Source organism: Tupaia chinensis, unplaced genomic scaffold (assembly GCF_000334495.1).
Source record: "Tupaia chinensis unplaced genomic scaffold, TupChi_1.0 Scaffold000515_1, whole genome shotgun sequence".
Lineage (NCBI taxonomy): Eukaryota > Metazoa > Chordata > Mammalia > Scandentia > Tupaiidae > Tupaia > Tupaia belangeri.
The window spans coordinates 7,163,569-7,188,642 of NW_006160028.1; the positions used below are offsets into that span (position 1 = coordinate 7,163,569).

At 41.6% G+C, this 25,074-nt stretch overlaps 1 protein-coding gene across 3 annotated transcripts in view; it reads right to left on the reverse strand.

The window, feature by feature from the left end:
• SENP5 (SUMO specific peptidase 5) overlaps window positions 1-25,074 on the reverse strand; it is a gene marked incomplete at its 5' end in the record, with an annotated part of 44,660 nt that overhangs the window by 3,677 nt on the left and 15,909 nt on the right. For 2 of the 3 annotated variants that reach the window (XM_014590983.2, XM_006156768.3), the window contains 7 exon segments: window positions 1,107-1,157; window positions 3,467-3,550; window positions 8,687-8,824; window positions 12,980-13,057; window positions 16,983-17,030; window positions 17,294-17,432; window positions 17,573-17,678. In XM_014590983.2, the coding sequence (XP_014446469.1) occupies window positions 1,107-1,157; window positions 3,467-3,550; window positions 8,687-8,824; window positions 12,980-13,057; window positions 16,983-17,030; window positions 17,294-17,432; window positions 17,573-17,678 (644 nt within the window). 3 annotated transcript variants of the gene reach the window in all.

Below are 25,074 nucleotides of genomic sequence, written 5' to 3' on the forward strand. Positions count from 1 at the left end.
GACCCGGTGGCTTAAAACTCACGCCGGGCGCATGTGCGTGTGTGCCCAAGATCCCGAGAGAACAATGGAGGAGAAGGGATTGCGGCGTGGCCATCCCCTCTGGGGGGTGATTTCTTGCTTTCTGTCTCTCTGTCTCTCTGTCTCTCTGTCTGGCGAGCGCATGCGCCCTATAGCAAAAATCTCTCAAAAAAAAAAACAAATTAAAAAAAAAAGAATTATTTAATTTGATCAGAGAGAGAGAAAGCGAGCAAGTGAGCAACAAAGTGAGAAAGCAAGCTGCCAGATCTGGGACCCGAACCATGGTTGGCCATGTGGGAGTCCAGCGCCTCTAACCACCATGCCATCTGCCAGCCCTCTAAAGTAGCCTTTAAGAGGGAACTTGAATTTGTTTATAAAACCCAAACATATGATGTGTGTGAATGAACCTATCTTCCAAGATCTCTGTAAATCTCTAAATTCAAGAATTATATAATTTTCTTTGTAAATATATATAAAACTGAACACACATATATAACCCTTTTAGACCTGTAAGGAGACCTACAGTATGAGAGAGTAGTTTTTGAATGTGGCCCTTTATTTAAAATCTAATTAATTACTCAAAGACTTGCAGGTTGCTTGCCAGGTTGTTTGGTTTTTGCCATAGGATGCGTGCATTTGCTGGAGAGGAGACAAAGAGGGACAGGGGGGAGATGGCCATGCCACAATCCCTTCTCCTCCAGTCTCCTCCTGGGATTTTAGGCATGCACACACACATGCCTGGCATGACTTTCAAAGTGTCAGGTCTGGGACTTGAACCACAGTCAAGTGGGAGTCCAGCACCTTAACCACCATGCCACCTGCTGGTCCCCGGTTTGCTTGTTTCTGCAAATACCAACAGTTTATGATACAAAGTCCAGTCGGCATCTAGTATGGCTCTCATTAGGTTCTTCTTACTGGTAACATGAGAAAATATAGAAACTGCTGTTTCTCAGCAGCAAAGGGACGAGAAAGTACTCTTGTTGCCGCACCTAGAGTCATGCACACATGCAGGGGCAGTCATCCCTCCTAATTCAACCAATGTACTTTTCACATTATAAATGCCGAGAAAGGAAATGGTATTTCTTTACCTGGAGCACAAAAACTCCACAGTCACTGTCATTTTTCTGTTGTGGAATACACTGAGGGGGAAAAAAAAACAAAATAGTCATTAAAATAAGATTAAATACTCCTCTTCAGATAAGAAAAATTACTTTATGAAAAGTGAGCAAAGGACAAGAAACTTGTTCCTGTCCAGAACAGTGGTGTATATGCCTCTGGCATGAGAGGTCTTCCAAATTCACTGAAGATGCATATTATAAAAAAATTAACTATGAAAAAAGTTTTGCACCAGAATAAACTCTAACTTCTTACAACACATCTGAATAAGATTTAGTTTGAGGCACTAAGACATCAGTTTGAAAAGAGCCCCTATCAGAGTAACACAAATTCTGCTAAAATTGAAGCAAGAACAAGAATCAAATTTAGAGTAAAGCTTGTGTGGAAGAATGATGAAATCATCAAAACATCTATGGGGCATGCCCAAAGAAATCAGTACTTTACAAATAGATGGCTTGTTTTAAGAAGGGATGAGATGATGTTCAAGATGACGTCTGCAGCAGCAGACCATTCGTACCAATCTGCGAAGTTGAAAAAGCTCATCTTGTCCATGCCCTGCTTGAAGAGTACTAACTATTAAACAGCAGAAACAATAGTCAATACCATACACATCTTGACTGGTTTAGTTTGCACAAGTATGTCTGAAAAATTAAAGTTAAACAAACTTTCTGCTTAATGAGTGCTGAAACTGTTGCACCCAGATCAGCTGCAGACTAGAGCAGTTTCAAGTGGGATTGAGAGCCTGACATTTCTTCACAGAACTGTAACAGAAGAGGACACATGGCTTTACCAGTACAATCCTGATGAGAAAGCACAACGAAAGCAAGGGCTACCAAGGGGTGGAGGTGGTCCAATCAATGCAGAAGACCTGGTCAAGAGCAAAGGTCATGGCAATGTTTTTGGGGAGGATGCCCAAAACATTTTGCTTGCTGACTGGTTTCTCCACCAAAGACCAGTAACATATGCTTATAATGGGAGTATTTAGAGAAAGTTTTAGCAGGAAAGCACCTGGGAAAATTTCACTAGAGTTCTTTTCTACAGTAATATTCCTGTGCATTCCTCTCTTCAAACCAGGCCAGTTTTGTGAGTTTTGATGTCAAAATCATTAGGCATTCACTTTACGGTCCTGATTTGGCTCTTCCTGACTCTGTTGTTTCCTAATTTTTTTTTTTTAATTTTTGCAATAGGGTACATGCACTCACTAGAGAGAGAGACAGACAGTGAGAGGGGAAGGGATAGCCATGCCACAATCCCTTCCTCCATTCTCCTCCTGGAATTTTGGGAATGCACACACATGCACGCACACACAACTCTTATCTGTTCTTTGAATGAAACTGTGAAAGTAAGCAGTATGTCCAAAAGAACGGGGTCACTGTATTCTGCCTAAAAGTGAGAATATGAGTGATCCTGACTAAATTCAGAATACTTAGATAATCTGATTAGGTAAACTGAGAAAATATACAATTTTAGTTCTAGTTTGAACTGGTATACTACTGTTATTTAAAACACAAAATTTAAGTTTAATTTTAAAAGTGAACATCTTGTTCAGTTCAAGGATAAACTAGTAAATCTTGTCCCTTTGGGCTTGGATTAAAGGTTTCAAGACCTGCCTATAACACGGATCAATGATCCAGACAGACTTCAGTTCAGGAACCTGACTCTATTAATAGTTGTGATGTCCTTTGTGGAAGGTCAGACCTACTTTTCTTTTTCTCATCTATAGTACGAAGATGATGCTTACCCCTAAATGGCCCATCTACCTCTCATGTTGTTAAGGATCAAACAAGACTATATATACAAAACACCTCGTAAACAAAGCACTGACATAAGATGTAAGACACCGGTATTCATGGCCAGATTGTGAGGTCACATCGAGATGCCGCCCCACCGACAGCTTCACTACCTATTCGCCAACCATGGTGCTTCCTCTAGACTGCTCAAACTGAAGCGCTGGGCCACTGTCCTCCTGGCAGCTCTGGAAAGTAGCCCAGCTACGTGCTCCCTTAGTGGAGCCAAATGGTCATTTCAGCATTGCCCTGCTCTGTTATGGGTGATCTGGAAATAAGAACCAGGAGGCAAGGGGCAGGTACCATCCCACCACCCCCTAGTTGTTTTATTTTCAGTCAAGCATCATTAGCAACTGTCCTAAAGATGAAATGACTGGCGTACCCTGTGCCAGCAAGTACTGGAAGGTGAGCAGCCAGAGGCCTCCTGGCGTCTCCAGGTTCTCCTTGGTAACTCTGTCACCAGTCTGCAAATGCTCGAAGGTACCCACCCCTTAGATGGTTCCAATCCCTGGACATACCTGAGTTACATCTTATCACACACTTACCTTCGTAACAGCAGTCTGCCAACCCTGAAGAAATTCAGGTCTATTCTTTTCTCTGGCTTCAGTCAGCAAATACTTTCTTATATTCTGGTTAAAAAGAAACCACAACACAAATGCTGTGTTCCATCAGTTCATGAAAAATAGAACTTGCCCACAGCAACAGAAGCAAAGGAGAAGGCAATGGTCCCATTATTGGGCAGAGTATGCACTGAAGATTTTAAGCGGGAACTTTCAGATCTGCATTGCATACTGAGGGAGATATCAGACCTTCTATACTCAAGCTATATACTTGGATGTAGACACTAGTATTTGTTTAACTGGAATGTTTTATTAGACAGTTACCCTTTTTCAGCAGTAAGTCAAGATACTGCATTTGAAACATATATATTGCCAAGACAAAAGAAAGCTTTAATCACTGCCAATGCCCATTAAAGGGAAGGAACTTTCTATTATCATAAATCAATAACTAACACTAAGTGAAAACATTCCAGTCTCAAATATACTCCTTATTTCTGAAGGCTGCAGGAAGGGTAACACTGAGTTTCTGGAAAGTGATACTCAACCCATTCTGAACACTGATTACTGACGAGTCCACTGCTGAAACCCCAAGCAAGATGAAGTCTACTGGATTTCAAAATATACCTTATGCCTCGACTTCGTGCAGCTCTCCATACATGAAGGATGAAGGCACAGGTTATACAAATTAAATAAATGCCCATAAAGGTGGAGTAAAAATAGAAGCCACCTCTTTGGGGGGGAAAAATGTGTGAAAGCAAATACTTATTTAACAAGGAATGACTGCATGTTGTCTCCCTCTAGACAACAACTTCAAATTCTTGAAATAAGCAGTACATATGTAGTTGTAAATAAAATAAAGACAAAAAGGACTTGTCCTTAAAAATGGGTCACCTACATTTAATATTTACTGATCATTTATAATGCATCAACTGCTTGAGACACAGTCGTAAATAAAGCTATTGTGGGGACCAGCAGTTAACGTAATGGCTATGTTGCTGGACTCCCATGTAGTCGACCACAGTTTGAGTCCTGGGCCCGGTGGCTTAAACTCATGCTGGGCACGTGTGCGTGCGTGCCCAAGATCCCAAGAGGAGAATAAAGGAGAAGGGATTGTGGTATGGCCATCCCCCCTGGGGGGCGATTTCTCGCTCTCTGTCTCTGTGTTTCTCTCTGTCTTTCTGGCAAGCACACGTGCCCTATAGCAAAAACCTCTCAAAAATAAGTAAATAAACAAACAAACAAATAAAGCTATTGTAGTCCGTGCTGTCACAGAATCTACATCTTTATTTAGTGACTATTTAAAACATTCTCATCAACTCAGGAAATACAGGTCCCCAACAACCATTTAGAGCTGCCTCTATGACCTTTATCTCCCCTTAAAACAAAAAATGGCCTGGGGCCAACAGGTGTTGTGGTGGTTGGAATGCTGGACTCTCACATGGCCAACCACAGTTCAAATCCTAGACCTGGTGACTTGCTTTCTCACTTTCCCTCTCTCTCTGGTCAAATTTTAAAAAAGGATGATAATAATAAGGAGACCAGCAGGTGCCGTGGTGGTTAAAGCACTGGACATTCCCACATGGCTGACCACAGTTCAAGTCCCAGATCTGGTGGCTTGCTTTCTCACTCTCTCTCTCTCTCTCTATCGCTGGTCAAATTAAAATAAATGAATGAATAAATAAAAAAATTTAAATGATAATAATACAGTTGAACAAATAATTCTTAAAAAACAAAAAAAAAAAGGATAGCCTAATCCTGAGTAACTGTACTTGGCTCTAAATAACTTTTAGCTGCCACCAAAAACAAGTCTACTCTTTGGATCCTTTTGAAAACATGCAAAATTACCAGGCCAACTGTAATTTTGCTGAAAACCTAAGAACTGTGCAGGAAGGCCTGGACAAAAAAATCAGAAGATGGATTTTTCAGTGCCAACAGGTGGCATGGTGGTTATGTTTGGATGGACTGGACTCCCACATGACCAACCACGGTTCAAGTCCTGGACCTGGCAGCTTGCTTTCTTTCTCTCTATGTCCCTCTCTGGTCAAATTGAAATAAATAAGTTAAATAATTCTTTAAAAAAATTAAAAGAAGATGGATTTTTCAATGACTGTGCACAACCAGGCCCTCAATAATCCAGATACACTCAGAAACCTACTGCCTGTTTTCTAAGCAAAATTCTGTTTAACCACCATGAGCTCCATGACAGTAAATGTCTGTCTAATCCCTCCCTGACTCCAGCCTAGCTGCCTGGCACAAAGCACACAGCAAATATTTTCTAGGTGATTTTTCTGAAGCCTTCATCCTCCTCTGCCTGTCAAAATCTGATTCTTTCTTTCCTTTTTTACTGCCAAGGTCATGTTCACTCACCAATGAGGCTGGGGTTGGGTTTGTGGGGGGAACCCTTCAGCTGGACATGGTCATACTGCAATCCCTTCTCTATTTCTCCACCATCAGGATTTTGGGCATGCAGTCACACATGCCCAACATGTTCTAAAAGTCACTGGGTATGTGGACCAGGGGGTAAGCTATCTGGAAAACAGCTCCCTTAACCACCAAACATGGGGCCAGCCCCTGAATGATTCTTAAAGGCACTATTATGCCCAAGACCTTTCATTTTTATCCTTTCAGATTAGTCAAGGGAAGAGACCATAAAGACAGGCTCTGGCAAATGGGGAGATATGTGCGATCTATTATACTTTTTAACTGCTATGGTTAGCTTGATAGTATGGATTTACTATGAAGTATTTATTTTCTGGTTAGAGCTGAATTTAGGTTGTTTTGTTTCTTGCTATTATAAATAATGTTGCAGTGAACATCCTGATATAACCCCCACCCATGTGTAGACACAAGAATTTTTTGGAGTAGATACCAAGAAATAGAGCTGCAGGGGCTGGCAGATGGCACTCTATACCTCTCTGGTCAAACAAACAAACAAACAATATTAAATAAAATAATTCTTTTAAAAAAAAAGAAAGAAAGAAATAAAGAAGGAAAGAAATAGAACTGGTATACAACAGGATATGCATCTTTTTCATTTATAAGGCACTTAGAACCAATTAGAATTCCAACTGTCCCCAAGTGACTATATCAACTTATACACCCCACTAGAAAATGAGAATGCCTATTTTCTTTTTCTTTCTTAAAAGTTTTTCTGTAGGGTTTGTGCACTTGCAGGAAACAGGTAGAGACATAGAATGAAGAAATGAGAAAGCAACCTCCCTGCCCCAGGGTTGGGGGATGGCTACAGCAACACTGAAATCCCTTTTCCATCCTCCTCTGGGATTAGGGCATGTGCACACATGTGCCTAGCATGTCCCCACAAGGCCAGTCCTGTGGGGTCCAGCCCCCCTGCTCGCCACACCACTGGCTAGCCCAGAATGTCTTTTTTTTACACCCATATAGATACTTGAATACCTTCAAACTTTTTCTAATATAATGTGCAAAAAAAAAGGGGGGGGAACCCTGATGTAGTTTTACTCTTCATTTCTTTTATTTCTGATGAAGCTGAACATCTCTCCATATGTTTCAAGGTTATTTGCATTTTTCCTGAGTTACAGGTGCTGTCGTTTATCCATTTCATTAGGCCCTTTGTCCCACCTCGTCCATTTGTACCCTTTCTGCAGTCCTTTATATGTTCTGGACAGTAACTGTCATCTCACAAGTGTGCTCTCTACGTCTGTTGCTTTTCTTTTAACTTTACGACCTACAGAAGCTTAATTTATGGTATGGTTAAATTTGTCAAAGTGTCCCTTGTGTCTTTTTTTTTTTGGGGGGGGGGGGGTTATGTAAAGAAGGCCGTCCCTACTCCAAGAACATAGCATCTTCTGTATTTTATTCAAATACTTCTATAGTTCTATGCTTTATATTTAGGTTTTTATTTCATTTGGAATTTTATTTCTTTATGGGAAAGAGGGGGAAAAAGAGACAGACAGGTATTTTCAACAGGGTCTGCCTGTGTTGCAGCCCCAGCACCCGGGGTGGTTATGTAAAGAAGGCCGTCCCTACTCCAAGAACATAGCATCTTCTGTATTTTATTCAAATACTTCTATAGTTCTATGCTTTATATTTAGGTTTTTATTTCATTTGGAATTTTATTTCTTTATGGGAAAGAGGGGGAAAAAGAGACAGACAGGTATTTTCAACAGGGTCTGCCTGTGTTGCAGCCCCAGCACCCCCATGAGCTAGGATGGCAGGTGCTCACAGTGCACCCAGCATGCTGCCTCCACGTGGCTTCCCAGTGGCACCACCTATGCCTGTACTTCGCTTTCTCAATAGACCATTTTCCCAGTGCCATAAGCGAATAGCCTGTGCTTTCTCCTACACACATGAGTTATTTCTGGGTTCTTTATGCTGTCCATCAATCTATCTATTCCTAAGTAAGTCATGTGTTGTTGCTTTTGTAAATGGAATCTTGTTTTCAGTTACATTTTCTAACAGGTTCTTGATAGTGTAGGAAAATCAGAAAACCTACTGCTTTTTTCTTGCTATTGTACCCCACCATCTTGCTAAACTAGCTAAATTCTAGTAGTTTGTTAACTAATTCTCTTGGATTACAATTGAATCCACAGAAGTATTTTTTTTGCCTTTTTTGGGGGGGGGTGGGAGAGGTTTTTGCTATAGGGCACGTGCACTCGCCAGACAGACAGAAAGAGACAGAGAAACAGAAAGCGAGAAAACACCCCCGAGGGGGGATGGCCACACCGCAATCCCTTCTCCTCCATTCTCTTCTCAGGATCTTGGGCACACACACACACACACACACACACGCGCACGCGCCTGGCCTGAGTTTTAAGCCACCAGGTCCAGGACACGAACCGCGGTCAACTACGTGGGAGTCCAGCAACATAGCCATTACACTAACTGCTGGTCTCTCCACAGAAGTATTTTTAAAGGCATGGTCCAATTTTAGCTCTAAGAGAATCCAAGGCAAACAATTTCTATCCACATTAAAAATGCAGTTTTCAGGGGAAAATACTGATGAAATCCAAATAGGTCATGTATCTCACGAGGGACCTACATCTTCCCGATCACCTCTTCCCACCTGAAGACCACTCCTCTCATGGTCCTTTTTTCAGCAACATTTGAGCAGTTTTCATGACAGAAACTGCTTCTCTGTAGTACTGACTTCTGCTCTTCTATCTAGAACTAAAATGCTATTTGATTAATCAAAATATACATGAGAAAACAGGATGTATATTAACTTACCTCTACACAAAACTTAAAATGAATGCCTTGGGAATCATAAAATGAAATAATTCGATTAGACAGTGTCACAGTAATGAGAGACCAGTGGACTTCCAGGTGAATAGGAATCAACAGAAGGCTCTTTTTAAATAAATCCACCTGATGAAAAAGAAAGGAAGAAATGCAGCCATCACCACAGGTTATCCAAACCCACAAGGAACAGTAGCTTCCCTTTCCTGGCCTCTGACCAGCCCAACATCAGGAAACTAGGTAGTGAACCACAATTTGAACTGAGGTCTTGCTCTAAAGTGCACAACTGTAACTACTAAACTGCAATACACAACAATCATTTAAGAATTAAAAGAAGTACTGTTTCCCATTTAACCTAATAAGTCTATGTTTATCAACTACCCAGTTAGGGCTTGATCCCTAAAATTTTTTTAAAGATTTAATTCTATTTTTTTTTATTATTCATTTATTTTAATTTGACGAGAGACACAGAGAGAAAGGGAAGGAAAGTGAGAAAGCAAGCCACCAGGTCTGGAACTCTAACCATGGTCAGCCATGTGGGAATGTCCAGCACCTTAACCACCATGCCACCTGCTGGTCCCATGATCCCTAATTTTTATCCTGACTAAGTTTTTGTACTTATTTTGACCTATATTGAACTCTTATCTAAGAAGGGCTGATAATTTTAGAAAACAGTATAAAGAAGCCAGCCAGTGGTGTGGTGGATAAGGCGACTGGACCCACATGGTTGGACTAAGCAGTTCAAGGTGTGGCTCTGGCTGCTTGAAACACATGGAGGGTACAAGAGCATGCATGCCTGAAACCTCAAAAAGAGAAATGGAAAAGAGATTTTCCCCCACAGCAAAGGACCCCAGGGATGGATGCTTTCTCCCATTTTTTTCTCTCTTTCTTTCCAGTGAACACACATATCCCCTGGCAGATTTTAAAAAAAAGAAAACAGTGTAAGATGTAAGTCTTCCATCTTCCTCTTTTAAAATTACTATTCGTTTATTTTATTTATTATTATTTAATTTGTTATATGGCATGTGCGCTCACTAGAGAGAGACAAGAGACAGAGAGAGAGCAAGAGAGCAAGCTGCTAGGTCTGAGGTTCAAACAGTGTCAGTCAGCCATGTGGGAGTCCAGTGCCTTAACCACCATGCCACCTGCTGGCACTCTGCAAGCAATCCCACATGGGAAAGCTCCTGGTTCAGGTCCTGAGATTCCCTGAGTATATTAGACACATGCCTGCCTTCAATCTGGGGTTGACTGAAGATTAGAGGTGGATGGCAGCTTCAAGACCCTGATGGAGTTGATGGCTGTCTCTCCCTCTCTGTCCCTCTCACTCATGGAAAACTAAAGAAAAAACATAAAAGGGCCAGCCAGTGGTGTAGTGGTTAAAGCAGCTGGATCTCATGGCCAAGCAACTACATGGTTTGAATCCTGGAACCAATGGTGTGAGGAATGTGTCAGGCACCTGTGCATGTTTGTCAAAAATCCTGAAAGGAAAGGAAAATGGAGAAACAAGGATTGTTGTAAGACCATTCTCCATGAAGGCCTTCCCTCTCTTCTTTTCTGTCTCTCCAGTGAGTGTGCACATGCCTCTGGGAAGGAAGGAAAGGAAAATGGAAAAGAAAGAGGGGAAGAAGAAATGGAAGGAAGGGAAAAAAGGAAAGAAAAGAAAGAAAATTTTTATGCAAAAAAAAGGAAATCCATGTAATTTTTTTTATAATATGCCATTTCTATGAACTTTTGGAAAATCACAGCTGACATCATATATAACAGTGAAAAACTGTGATTTTCTGCTAAGACTGAGAACAAAACAAAGATGTCCTCTCTTACTACTCTTATTTGACATTCTACTAGAAATCCTAACCAGTATAATAAGAAAAAAATAGCATACAGATTAGAAATAAAGAAATAAAACTGTCACTATTTATAGACATGACTATCTATAAAAAATTCACTAAGGGGCCAGCAGGTGGCATAATAGTTAAGGCACTGAACTCCCACATGGTCAACCATGGTTCAAGTCCTAGACCTGGGGGACTGAAACACGCCAGGCACATGTGTGTACATGCCCAAAATTCCAAGAGGAGAATGGAGGAGAAGGAACTGTGGTGTGGCCATCCCCTCTGGGGGGTGATTTCTTGCTCTGTCTCTCCTTATCTCTATGGTGAGCACATGCACACTACAACAAAAATCTGTCTAAAAAAATTTTTTTTCTTTTCCCAAAACCTACAAAAAAGTTCCTAGAGTTAGGCAAAGTCACAGGATACAAGGTTAATATACAGAAATCAATTATATTTCTATATACCAACAACACCAAACACCTGGAAGGTAACATTTAAAAAATCCTGCTTATAGTAGTTTCAGAAATGTGGAAACTCAGGAATACATATAACAAAATATACATAAGACCTACACATTAACCATTACAAATACTGCTGAGCAAAATTAAAGACCTAAGTAAATGGGGGCTGGCAGGTAGTGTGGTGGTTACGGGCACCAGACTCCCATATGGCCAACTGCAGTTCAAGTCCCGGACCTGGTGGCTTGCTTTCTCACTTTCCCTTTCTCTCTCTCTCTCACTATGGTCCTCTCTGGTCAAATTTAAATAAATAAATAAGTTCAATAAAATATTTTTTTGGGGGGGGGAGGTTTTTGCCATACGGCGCATGCGCTCACCAGACAAACAGAGAGAGACAGAGACAGAAAGTGAGAAATCACCGCCTGGGGGGATGGCCATGCTGCAATCTCTTCTCCTCCAACCTTCTCTCAGGATCTTGGGCACACACGCACACGTGTCTGGTGTGAGTTTTAAGCCACCAGGTCCGGGACTCAAACCGCGGTGGACCATATGGGAGTCCAGCGACATAGCTATTACGCTAACTGCTGGTCCCAATAAAATAATTCTTAAAAACAACAACAAAAAAGACCTAAGTAAGTGGAAAGCTTTATCATGCTCAAAGACTGAAAGTCTGTCTTTTCTTTTTCAAAAATTTTTGCCAGTGGGCATGTGAGCTTGCTGGAGAGAGGGAAAGTGAGAAAGCAACCCCTACAAGCCCAGTCACACTGCAATCCTTTCTCCATTCTCCATCCCTTTTGGATATTGAGTATGCACCCACATGTACCCAGTGTGTTTTTTTCAAGTTGCCAAGACTGGGACTCAAACCTCATAGTAAGCCGTGTGGGATCCAGCTCACTTAACACCCTAGGTTATGGGCTAGACCCCAAGGCAAAGGACTTAGAATTGCCAAACCATCTGGGAAAAAGGACAAAGCTAGCAGGCTTACACTCATTTCAAGACACACTATAAAGATGCAATAATTAAGACAGTGCAGTATTAGCATAAGTACACAAAGGTCACTATAAGAGAACAGAGTCCAGAAACAGAACTACATAGATGGTCAACTGATTTTGTTTTGTTTTGTTTTTGCCATAGTGCGTGTGCACTGGCCAGAGAGAGAAAGGGAGAGAGAGTGAGAAATTACCCCCCAGAGGGGATAGACACACCATAATCCCTTCTCTTCCATTCTCCTCTTAGGATTTTTTTTTTTTGTTGAGAGATTTTCGCTATAGGGTGCTTGCGCTCGCCAGACAGACAGAGAGAGACATAGAGACAGAAAGCGAGAAATCACCCCCCAGGAGGGATGGTCATGCCACAATCCCTTCTCCTCCATTCTCCTCTCGGGATCTTGGGCACGCACGCACATGTGCCCGGCGTGAGTTCTAAGCCACCGGGTCCGGGACGCGAAACACGGTCGACTATGTGGGAGTCCAGCGACATAGCCATTACACTAACTGCTGGTTCCCTCCTCTTAGGATTTTGGGCAAACACACACACACGCCCAACATGATTTTCAAGCCACCAGTCCAGGATACAAACAGAGGTTGGCAACCTGAGAGTCCAGTGTCTTAGCCACCACACCATCTGGGTCAACTTTTTTTTTTTTTTTTTGGAGAGGTTTTTGCTATAGGGCACATGCACTCGCCTGAAAGACAGACACAGAGAGACAGAAAGCAAGAAATCACCCCCTAGGGGGGATGGCCACGCTGCAATCTCTTCTCCTCCATTCTCCTCTCAGGATCTTGGATACACACGCACACGCGCCCAGCAGGAGTTTAAGCCACCAGGTCCGGGACTTAAACCAAAGTCAACTACATGGGAGTCCAGCGACACAGCCATTATGCCATTTGCTGGTCCCAGTAAAATGATTCTTTAAAAAAGTTTTAATCTTTCCACCTAAAGTGGCTTATCATCTTCATTTCAAATTTAGAATAAACAAAATTAAAAGAGAATACCTTTTTAGTCCATCTTTTTACTCCATTATATCCTTTGGTTACCAGCTGTCTATGAAAAAAGCTGTTGAAGAAGTGTACCTAGAATAGACACCAAATATAAGTAACCAGATTATATTAAGCTGTGTCCAGATTAAATTTCAAAAGAAAATAGGAACTTAAAAAAAAGGTCAAACATAAACAAAAAAGGGAAGAAAAATTTCTTTTTTAAAAAATAATGATCAAAATATAGAAATTATGTGGTTCAGAGAAGATTTTGCTCCAAATATTCATTAGAATGACCTTACAGCTGTGCTCTATAGTCAGAAGTGGAATGGGGCAGTAAACAGATTACCTGAATCCAATCAAGTAGAGAAGCAACCTGACAAATGTCTCCCAATCAGGTGATAAAGTTGAAAGAGGCTATGAAAAAATGAGGTAACGATTACCTTGAACTCAAGAGAAATGGATTACAAAACTATCCCCAACTGAAGGATGTGGATCTGGAGATTCCTGTTGTCACACAACTATGAGAAGGTCTCAGCATGATCATTTCTACTACCGAAAGACTGACCCTGGCCATATGGAACATAAGCACCCTTGCTTCAAATTTCTGGTTTATAAATGGTATCGGGTAACCTGAGATAGTAAACTTACTGTCATCTGAAAATATTTGCTTAGTAACTCTGCTCACTTGGGGTGACAGAACTGTCTCTTAGTGCCGTGGGTCTTGGGTGTGGTCAACCCCAAGACCAGACCAGTAATGGAAGCAGCATCTGAGGACTTCTAGATATCCAAATTCTCAGGTCCCACCTCTTACCCACTAAAGCAGAAACTCAAAGGGGCTGCCCGGCAATATAGTTTCGTAAACCTTCTAGGTGATTCTGATGCACATGTTTTGGAGAACCACACAGCTCAACACATGGTTAAAAAGAGCTTGAATAGCTATCTTTAGAGCAGTGATTCTCAGTCTTGGTGTGCATTAGAATAAGTCTGTGTTTTGCTCTGAAAATGTGAATTTCTGGTAAGTCCCCAAATGACGTTCATAATGCTTATCTGGGGACCACACTCTGAGAGCCCTGCCTTATTAAATGTCCATTAAATCCCATGAAAATTTAGATTTATCTCTAAGTACACAGATAATGAAGGGAAATGAAACATTCAAAATTAATATTTTTATGTTAAAAATAATCTGTAAATGTTTAGGCTTAACCTTTCTTTTTTTGGGGGGGAGGGGTTTTTTTCTATAGGGTGCGTGCGCTCACCAGACAGAGAGAGAGAGACATAGAGACAAAAAGCGAGAAATCACCCCCCAGGGGGGATGGTCACACCGCAATCCCTTCTCCTCCATTCTCCTCTTGGGATCTTGGGCACGCACACACACGTGCCGGGTCCGGGACGGGAACCACGGTCGACTACGTGGGAGTCCAGCGACATAGCCATTATGCGAACTGCTGGTTCCCTAGGCTTAACCTTTCTGATAACTTCAGAGCATCTGACATAACAGAGAATCTGACAGATTAGCCTCATGATTCCAATGTATGATGCAACAGAGATTTGTAATTTCAAGTAGAAAGTTTTATTTTTCTTTTCATTCTTTTTATTTTTTAATTGCCAGAGGACACATGTACTCAGAGAGAGACAGAAAGGAAGATGGAGAGGGAAGAAGCACCTCCCCACACACGCAGTGTGTGGGGTGTGGTCACACCACTACCCCTTCATCCTCCGTTTCTCCATCTTATTGGGATTCTGGGCACTTAAATAGTATACCAGGGCCAGCCCAAAAGTTATACAATATTTTTCCTTATTTGTAGGGAGATTATTGCTGTTGAGTACATGCACTCACCGAGAGAGAGAGAGAGAGACAAAAAGCAAGAAGTCCATCCTCACGGGGAATGGCTATGTCACAATCCCTTCTTCTCGTGTCCTCTCAGGATTGTGGGCATACACCCGTGCACGCGTACTCGGTGTGAATTTCAAGACACCGGATCCAAGACTCAAACCACAGTCAGCCATGTGAGAGTCCAGTGACATAACCATTATGCCATCTGCTAGTCTCAAATTATACAATATTTTTCTGTATTCATAAGCAATACTAAAACCCGAAGTTTATTATAGCTGCTTAATTTATTAGATTTACAAGTCTCATAAAGTACTTAGAAAGCTTTGCTCCGCATCAGGCACTGAGTATTCAGATAGAAAAATTAATATATTAAGTTAAAATACAGTTTTAGGGCCAGCGGGTGGTGCAGAGGTGAATGTGGTTAGATATCACATGTCGAACTGCAGTTTGGTTACAAACAGGTGGCTAGAAAAACATATCAGGCACGAGACCAGCAGGTGGCATGGTGGCTAAGGGTGTTGGACTCCCACGTGGCCAACCATGGTTTGAGTCCTGGACCTGGCAACTTGCTTTCTCACTCTCCCCCAGCCTCGTCCCTCTCTGGTCAAATTGGAATGGATGAATAAATAAGAAAAGTTAAATAAAAAATTCTTCTTTAAAAAAAAAAACAAAAAACGGGGGGACCAGCAGTTAGCGTAATGGCTATGTTGCTGGACTCCCATGTAGTCGCCCGTGGTTAGCGTCCCGGACCTGGTGGCTTAAAGCTCACGCCGGGCGCGTGTGCGTGCCTGCCCAGGATCCCGAGAGGAGAATGGAGAAGGGATTGTGGCGTGGCTCAGAACCCTGAGAGGGGACTGGAGGAGAATGAACTATGCTATGGCCATACCCCTGAGTGGGAATGATTTTTTTAAATTTTTTTTTTAAGAGAGATTTTTGCTATAGGGCATATGCACTTGCTGGAGAGAGAGAGAGACAGAAAGCGAAAAATCACCCACCAGGAGGGATGGTCATGCCACAATCCCTTCTCCTCCACTCTCCTCTCAGGACTTTGAGCACACACACACACACACATGCCCAGAGTGAGTTTCAAGCCAGCAGGTCTGGGACTCAAACCCCAGTTAGCTGTGTGGGAGTCCAGAGACGTAACCATCACACCATATGCTGGTCCTATGCAGGGGTGATTTCTTACTTTCCCTCTTTTTCTCTCTCTCTCCCCGGCAAGTATACACATCCTAAAACAAACTTTAAAAATGAAACTTTTATTATGTAATTAAGCTCCTAAAAGAATTTACAGTTCATGAGGTAAAGTGTGTATTTGACATGAACATCTAACATTTACAAGAAAAATGAAGGTAAATACTACTTAACATTTCTAAAGAAAATACTTTTTTTTTTTTTTTTTTTGCTATAGGGCGCATGTACTTGCCAGAAAGATAGAAACAGACAGAGAGAAAGTGAGAAATCACCCCCTAGGGGGGATGGCCACACCAAAATCCCTTCTCCTCCATTCTCCTCTCAAGATCTTGGGCATGCACGCACACACACCCGGCGTTAAGTTTAAGCCACCAGGTCCAGGACTCAAACCACAGCTGACTACATGAGAGTCCAGCAACATAGCCATTATGCCATCTGCTGGTTCCCAAGAAAATGAAACTTAGAGTTAAATTAAAAATCTTAAAATAGTTCCTTAAGATACCAACAAACACACCCACCAGTTGCAAGTAAGTAGAAGTGATTTCACAGAGCTTAAGTCCAACTCTAATATTACATTAAGAAAAAAATCTAGTCCTGTTTTCAAAAAAAAAAAAACCCTAAGGATGAGCAGATAATTACATAGTTTAAAAACAAACTACTTTATTTTTACTTATTCATTAAAGTTTTTGTCATAGGGCACGTATGCTTGCTGGAGAGAAACAAACAGATGCACAGAGAGAGAAAGTGAGAAATCACCCCTCAGCAGGGATGGCTGTGCGGCAGTCCCTTCTCCTCCAGTCGCCTCTTGGGATTTGGGGCATGCATGTATATGCACTGCACGTGATTTTCAAGCTGTTAGGTCCGGGACTTGAACTGCAGTCAGCCATGTGGGAGTCAAGTGCCTTAACCACTACACCACCTGCTAGCCCCCAAAGATACTTTTAATACAAAAGGACTCTCTCACCTGAAGAAAAAGAAGTTTTCACTTACTTTGTCTGGGACTGCATCCATAATCAGTTCTCCATACATATTAATGACCTATAAGAAGCCAACAAACATAAAACCAACTTTACTAATCCCATATAATTCAGAACATCCCAATGAGAATGAAGAACATATTGATAATGCTAACAATAATCAGACCTTTTGGACACTGGGTTTAGCAAATGAGTCACACTTTAGTGAGAAATAAAGAATCCTTGACTTCAAAAGATAATTGAGGCGAATCCAGAAAATGCAGTTGCACTTTACTGACCAACACTCTGCACCATTAGCACAATGAGGACCTACCATTCACTCACCTGGTCATTCAGCCAGTTCTGACCATCGAGGGTCACCAGATCATCCATATCCAACATGTGCTTATTGTAGAAAATACGGAAGTTGCATTTCTGATGTCTGGCCCGATAATTTGTTATTTCCCTATTAATAAATGGTTTTCTGAAACAAAGAGATTTTGAAAAAGATTTTTTTTAAAAGTTCTATTCAAGTTATCACTAAGCATCTCTTTTCCTCTAGCAAAGTCATTTATGTCAACAATTTTTATTTTCAAGGGCTTACCTTTAGTACCATTAACATACCTATTAGAAAAGTCTTCATTAAAGACATCTTTTAATCTTCCAAGGACATCTTTTTCACTGAGTGGAACCAAACTACCATACTTCTTCATAACCTCATCTAGAAATCCTTGAAAGAATAAAAATTTAAGATATAAAAACAATTTTTAGCACTCTTCCAACACTTAACCTATACATAACATTATATGTTTACTATATTACTACATAGTATTAGAATCTTTTAAGTTTTATCTTTTAGGGGCCAGCAGGTGACCCGGTGGTTAAGGTGCAGGACTCCCATGTGGCTAACTGTGGTTCAAGTCCTGGACACCCAAAATCCCAGAAGAAAGGAGAAGTGATTACGGTATGACCATCCCCTTTGGGGATGATTTCTCACTTTCCCTCTGTCTTTCTCTGGCAAGTACACACCCCCACCCCATGGCAAAAACCAAAAAAAAAAAAAAAAAATTTACCCTTTGTAAGAAAATAAAATGGACAAGCCCTCATCATTTCAACCTAGAAAGAACTGTTGTGAGGCATCATTTCACACCGGAATGTTAAGCTCCTGATGCAGTTAAAAAGAGAATGGCTAGCTGAAACTACAGACTGAAATCTTCCAATAGTTTAACCTTAGAAAAGAGCCCTATTCCCTAAAGAGGGAAGTCTAAAGAGCTTAATCACCTTGTTAAATGTATCTACACTTTTGGTAACTGAAGAAAAAAAAATTTAAATCGTAATTAGAGGGAATTAATTGGTGAGACAGCTGTCATTGTATCATTTGGTAAAGGCATGTGATTTAATATTGGCGAGGGACTACTACATAATTTGAAAGTTATTAATACTCATGACACTGTATAACCTTGGAAGGTGAGCTTAACTGGGTAAGAGCTAATAAGATATACTTAAGATGGGAAATAAAATTTCAACAGTGACTTTTTGGCTAGAGACTATAGAACAGTCTTCGGATCATGTATGTATATATGCACTTAATGGTGTCTAAGAAGATCCAATGAAGAAACACACCTAGGGGCCAGCAGGTGGCGTGGTGGTTAAGGTGCTGGGCATTCCCACATGGATAACCATGGTTCAAGCCCTGGACTTGGTGGCTTCCTTTCTCGCTCTCGCTCTCTCTGTGTGTGTGTGTGTGTCTCTCTCTCTGGTCAAATTGTAATAAATGAATGAATAAATGAATGAATAAAATAAAATAAAGAATTATTTAAACACACACACACCTAAAAAGACCCTAGGAAATAAAAGTAGAATGTTACTTATAGGTAAATACAAAGAAGCTGAGGTAAGACTTAAAGGCTCACAAAATTCCAGACATGACAAGCTGTTCACTGCAAATCTCACTTTTGAGTCTACTGAATTAAAACAGTGAAAATGAGGGCTGGCCCCATGGGCTAGTGGTAGGGTGGTCAGATCTCACAAGGCTGACCAAAGGCTGATTTCTGGCCTGCCCTGGCAGCTTGAGAAACATGCTAGGTGCATATGCATGTATGCCCCAAATCCTGACAGGATGGAGAAATGGAGAAGGGATTACAGCATGACTAGACCTCATTTGGGGATGTTTTTTCTTCTCTCTGGCAAGCAGTCTCCTCTGGGCCAGCAGGCAGCATAGTGGTTAAGGCACTGGCCTCCCACATGGCCAATGTGGTTCAAGTGCAGGGTCTGGTGGCTTGAAAATCATGCTAGGCTCATGTGCATGTGTGCTCAAAATCATCTGAGAAGAATAAAGAAAGGATTTTGATGTGGCCAGTCCCCCAGGGGGCGGGGGATTTCTCACTTTCCCTGTCTCTGTCTCTCCTCGCTGGGAAGTGCACACATCCGATGGCAAAAATCTTTATTATAAAAAAAAAAAAAGAAAGAAAGAAAAGAAAGAAAGAAAATAGCCTCCTCTACCAATGAGACAGACACCCTAATTCCAAACAAGTATCATGAGAAAAAGAAGTTCTTGTTAACAATGTTATTTCTAGGTGGTAGTATTACAGATATTTTATATTTTTCTCTTATCTGTATTCATGTTTTCAGTTTCAGATTATAAACACAGGTTCCTTATACAGTGGAAAGGAATAAGGATCTTCAAGAAGAACCCAGGATGATAATGTCTCACTGCTAACATCTTTATCCCACTGGTACCAGAAGTAAAGCAACAGTTAAAAACTTACTTGGGACCAGCAGCTGGCATAATGGCTATGTCGCTTGACTCCCATGTAGTCAACTGTGGTTTGAGTCCCGGACCCAGTGGCTTAAACTCACCCTGGGGGCATGTACCTGCGGGCCCAAGATCCCGAGAGGAAAATGGAGAAGGGACTGTACCCCTGTGGGGGGGGGGGGGGTGATTTCTCGCTTTTTGTGTCTCTGTCAGTCTTTCTGGCAAGCACATGTGCCCTATAGCAAATAATAATAATCACTTACTAAAGACAAGCACTATCATACCTCTTTAAACCCTTATAATTACCCTGTGTATTAAAATACTATTCTTATGTTACAAAAGGTGACACTGGAAGCTCAGGGAGATTAAGTAACGTTCCCAAGGACATTTAACTAGCAAATGGCATAGTAAGATCCTGTTGTATGCCATGCAGTTACAGAAGCTATATTTCTTTATTCTCCTAGTTTTTACTACAGGGTGCAAGCCCTTGCCAGAGAGAGAAATCACCCCAGGGTGTGACCATGCCACAATCCTTTCTCCTCCAGTATTCTCCTGGGATCTTAGGCACGCAAATACATGCACCCAGTATGGTTTTTCAAGCCACTGTGTCTGGGACTTGAAACACAGTCTCACCTGTGTGGGATCCAGTGCCTTAACCTCCACGCAATCTGCTGGCCCCAGAAGCTGACCCTTTAACTAAAGCAGTATGCCACCTTCAAAGCAAAAAACTTCTTTAAAAAACAGCTTGGCTCTTCACTTCATCTTTAATACTCATAGGCCAAGAATTATCCAAAAACATTTCATAAAATGACAAAAATCTGTTTTTCTTTACCCATCTGTTCTCCCTCAACTAAATGGAAAAAGAAAAATTGCCCAGCTGCAGCAGCATGTGCTGGACTCTGATGCTTGGCAGCTAAGGCCACATGGGAGGACTAGCACCTACAGTTCCAGCTGCTTGGGAGGCAGAGACAGAGGACTCAGAGCTCCTGGCCAGCATGGACAATGTGAAACTGTCTGAAAGACCCAGTACGGAGCCGTATGCCTGTGACTGCAGAGGCTGGAGCAGGAAGATCCCTGTGTGGAGAGACCCTATTAAAAAACGGACCAGCAGATGGCGTTAATGTTTATGCGGCTGGAGTCCCATATAGCCTACCAAGGTTCAAGTTCCAGACCGGGCAGCTTAAAACTCATGTTGGGTATGTGTGCATGGGTGGCCAAAATCCTGAGAGAAGACTGGAAGAGAAAGGAGTGCAGCGTGGTCATCCCTGGGAGGGGGGATCTCTCACTTCGTCTCTCTGCACATGCCCTATAGCTAAAATCTCTTAAAATAAGTAAATATATAAATAAAAAGAAAAATACCACACACATACTCCAAAAGTAAAAAGATAGACCAGCAGGTGACATGGTGGTTAAGGTGCAAGATCCCACATGGTCGACTAGTTTGGGTCCTGGACCAGCAGCTTGAAAAGCACCAGGCAATGTGCCCAAAATCTCGAGAGGAGAACGAAGGAGAAGGGACTGTGGTGTGACTTCTCCAAAGGTGATTTCTTACTTTCTATCAGGAAAGTGCATGCTCCCTATAGCAAACTGGGGGGAGGGGGGATCTGGAATGCAGAGTTTGTTTTACTCCAAAAAACTAAAATTTCAAAGGGAAACCCCCCTCAAAAAAGAATAAGGTGTTAGAAAAAAAAAAAAAAAAAGAAAAAGACAGAGTTCAAATGATAGATCCTACAAGTACAGAAAGAAATATGGAAAACAAAACCTGAAGTATTACTTTAGAAGTTAACTTACCCATCAAGTTAAACCAAAGGCACTGGACAGTTTTGCCTTGAGATAACTGACCTGGGTCACCCTGAATGCAGAATAGGGCTCATTCTGTTTTTTTCTTGTTTGTGGCTACTATAAATTACGCTATTAGGAACATTTGCATACAAGTTCTTGCGTCTGTATTTGTTTCCAGTTAGTTAAACTTTTAAACCATCTGCAATGTACTGCAGCACAGGAATCTGTTCCTTTTCCTTCCAAACAGACAGCAAACTCTCCCAGTTACTTCTCTTACATTTTCGTGTGCTACAACCTGGTTCGAGTCTGTGAATGTACTTGTGTGTGTCTTCATCCTGATACTTACTGAGCCTTTCTAACCTGAAGACTTACCTTTCTCTTCAGTTCTGGAAAATATCCCTTGTTATTTCTTCAGTTTCCTTCTCATTATTTCCTGGTACACCCACGAGATGGAGGTCAGAACTCTAAGTTCTTCTTTAAAGTGAAACAAGAACTTACACTTGCAAAGTAATCTGAGTACAAAATCCTAGATTTTCAAATATTCTCTCAAATCTTTTACAGTTGTCTGGCACAAACATAATTCAGTATTTTTTCTGCAACAACTTGCTACTGTCATTACACAGCATTCAAACTTGGTTTTCAAGAGAATAATTTTAACACCTATTATTTCATCAGTATGTAATATTGAATAAAAAAATCACAAAACTACAATAAGTAAATTTCCCATAAGTACAATGGACTCTTGATAAATACATAAATCACTGGTGGTGGGCCAGCATTCCACATACCACAGAACCCACTACTAGCTCACGCTGCAGCAGTCAGTCAAGCAAGCATCTATTGCACCGCCTGCTCCAGACTGGGTCCTACGGTGACTGCGCTAATAACCTGCATTACCGGCTGCAGTCCTGTCAATGGCTGAATTTGTCTCTCGGTGTGTTGGTTAATGATGGTGACAGACTGAGCTCATCTCCACTTAGGTAGCCTGCTGGGGTTGGGTACCCTCAGAGCTGCACCACTGCCCTGCCCTCGTCTCCCTTCTGCCCCTGTGGACCATCTACTCTCTGCTTTGTGAAAACTTCTATTTCTGACCCACCAAAACTGTCCTTGTCTGTATGGAGGTACATTTTTTTTTTTTTAAACATTTCCCCCCCACAATTTCTATGGATTTGGCAGGAGGAAGAAGAGATTCTATGTGCTTATTTACTTCGGCCTGTTAAAACTGGAACTACTATTGGTTTTTAATACTTTCCTTTTTTAAAAAAAAATTTTTTTTAAAGAACTATTTTATTTGGGGCTGGCAGGTGGCATGGCAATTAACAGTGCTAGACTCCCACATGGCCCCCCACAGATCAAGTCCCAGACCTGGCGGATTGCTTTCTCACTTTCTCTCTCTCACTCTATTCCTCTCTGGTCAAATTAAAATAAATTGATACAGTTAAATAAAATAATTATTTTTTAAAAAATTATTATTTCATTTAACTTATCTGTTTGTTTCAATTTGACCAGAGGGGGACAGGAGAGAGAGAGAGAGGGGGGGGGTAAAGTGAAAAAGCAAGCCTTCATATCTGGGACTTGAACCACAGTTGACCATGTGGGAATCCAGTACCTTAACCGCCATTTCACCTACTGCTGGCTCCTCTGATATTCTTTCCTAGTGAAGAAGTTTCCTTTGTTCCTAGTTTTCTAAGAGATTCAAACACAAAGAGAAACTGAATTTAACGAACAAGTTTTTTAGGATTTGATGAAATGCCATTTTTTTCTCTTTCAGACTATTAAAATAATGAATTATATTACAGATCCTTAAATGTGAATTTTATAAGAATTTTTACTTCCTGGGGCTGGCAGTTGGTGTGGTGGTTAAGGGTGCTAGCCTCCCACATGGCCGACTACAGTTCAAGTCCTGGACCTGGTAGATGGCTTTCTCACTTATCATCTCTCTCACTGTCTCTCTCTGGTCAAATTAAAATAAATAAAATAAATAATTCTCTTTGTTGAGAGGTTTTTGCTATAGAGCGTGTGTGATCGCCAGAGAGACAAAGAGAGACAGAGAGAGAGAAAGTAAGAAATCACCCCCTCCCAGGGGGGATGGCCACGCCACAATCCTTTCTCCATTCTCTTCTCAGGATCTTGGGCATGTACGCACATGTGCCTGGTGTGAGTTTAAGCCACCAGCTCTGGGACTCGAACCGTGGTCGACTATATGGGAGTTTAGCAACATAGCCATTAGGCTAACTGCTAGTCCCAATAAAATAATTCTTAAAAAAAAAAAATCTTACTTCCCCAGGTCATGCTACAGTTTTACTGTTTTCCATGATAGTCAATTTTTTTTTGGGGGGAGAGGTTTTTTTGCTATAGGGCGCATGCACTCGCCAGACAGACAGAAAGAGAGAAAGCAAGCAATCACCCTCCAGGGGGGATGGCCACACTGCAATCCCTTCTCCTCCATTCTCCTCTCGGGATCTTGGGCACGCACGCACACGCGCCCGGCATGAGTTTAAGTCACTGGGTCTGAGACTCAAACTGCGGTCGACTACATGAGAGTCCAGCGACATAGCCATTACGCTAACTGCTGGTCCCATGATAGTCAATTTTTCAACTGTATTCAGAAGTGTTACATCTATAGAAGCTAATCCGTATTGTGGGTAAATGTTCATTTTTTCACGTTTAGGTATCATGGTTCAGCTGACCTCTTAGCAGAGTAAGCCGTCTTTTATTCCAGGACAGTTTGAACAATAAAGATTTCCTGTAACTCTATACTCTGTATCTTTCCCAGGGAAGAATCTCTTATAATACTTAATGGGGGGGAGGGGTGTGTGATTCAGAATTGTTTCAACTACCAAAAATAATCATCTTGATTCCCCAGAAAAAGCCATTTATAATAATCTATGTGTCCAGATATGTCCTTTATAAATGCATACATATGTATATACACACATTCATCCTAAGTATATGTGTATGTATCTTTTTTTTAGAGAGGTTTTTGCTACAGGGAGCATGCACTCGCCAGAGAGAGATAGAGAGATAGAAAGTGAGAAATCACCCCCCAGGGGGGATGGCCATGCCACAATCCCTTCTCCTCCATTCTCCTCTCGGGATCTTGGGCACGCACGCACACGCACCCGGCATGAGTTTAAGCCAACTGGTCTGGGACTTGAACCGCTGTCAGCTACATGGGAGTTCAACAACATAGCCATTACACTAACCGCTGTTCCCTGTATCTGGTAACTTTTTTTTTTTTTTGGAGAGGTTTTCACTATAGGGCACATGCGCTCACCAGACAGACAGAGAGAGACATAGAGACAGAAAGCGAGAAATCACCCCCCAGGGGGGATGGCCACGCCGCAATCCCTTCTCCTCCATTCTCCTCTCGGGATCTTGGGCACGCGCGCACACACACGCACCCAGCATGAGTTTTAAGTCGACTCTGGGACACGAAGCGCAGTCGACTGCGTGGGAGTCCAGAAACATAGCCATTACGCCAACTGCTGGTCCCCCCTGTATGTATCTTTTAACATGGTATTGTACCTTTTTTTTTTTTTTTTTTTTTTTTTTTGGTGGGTTTTATTTTGAGGACTTTTAGTCTCAC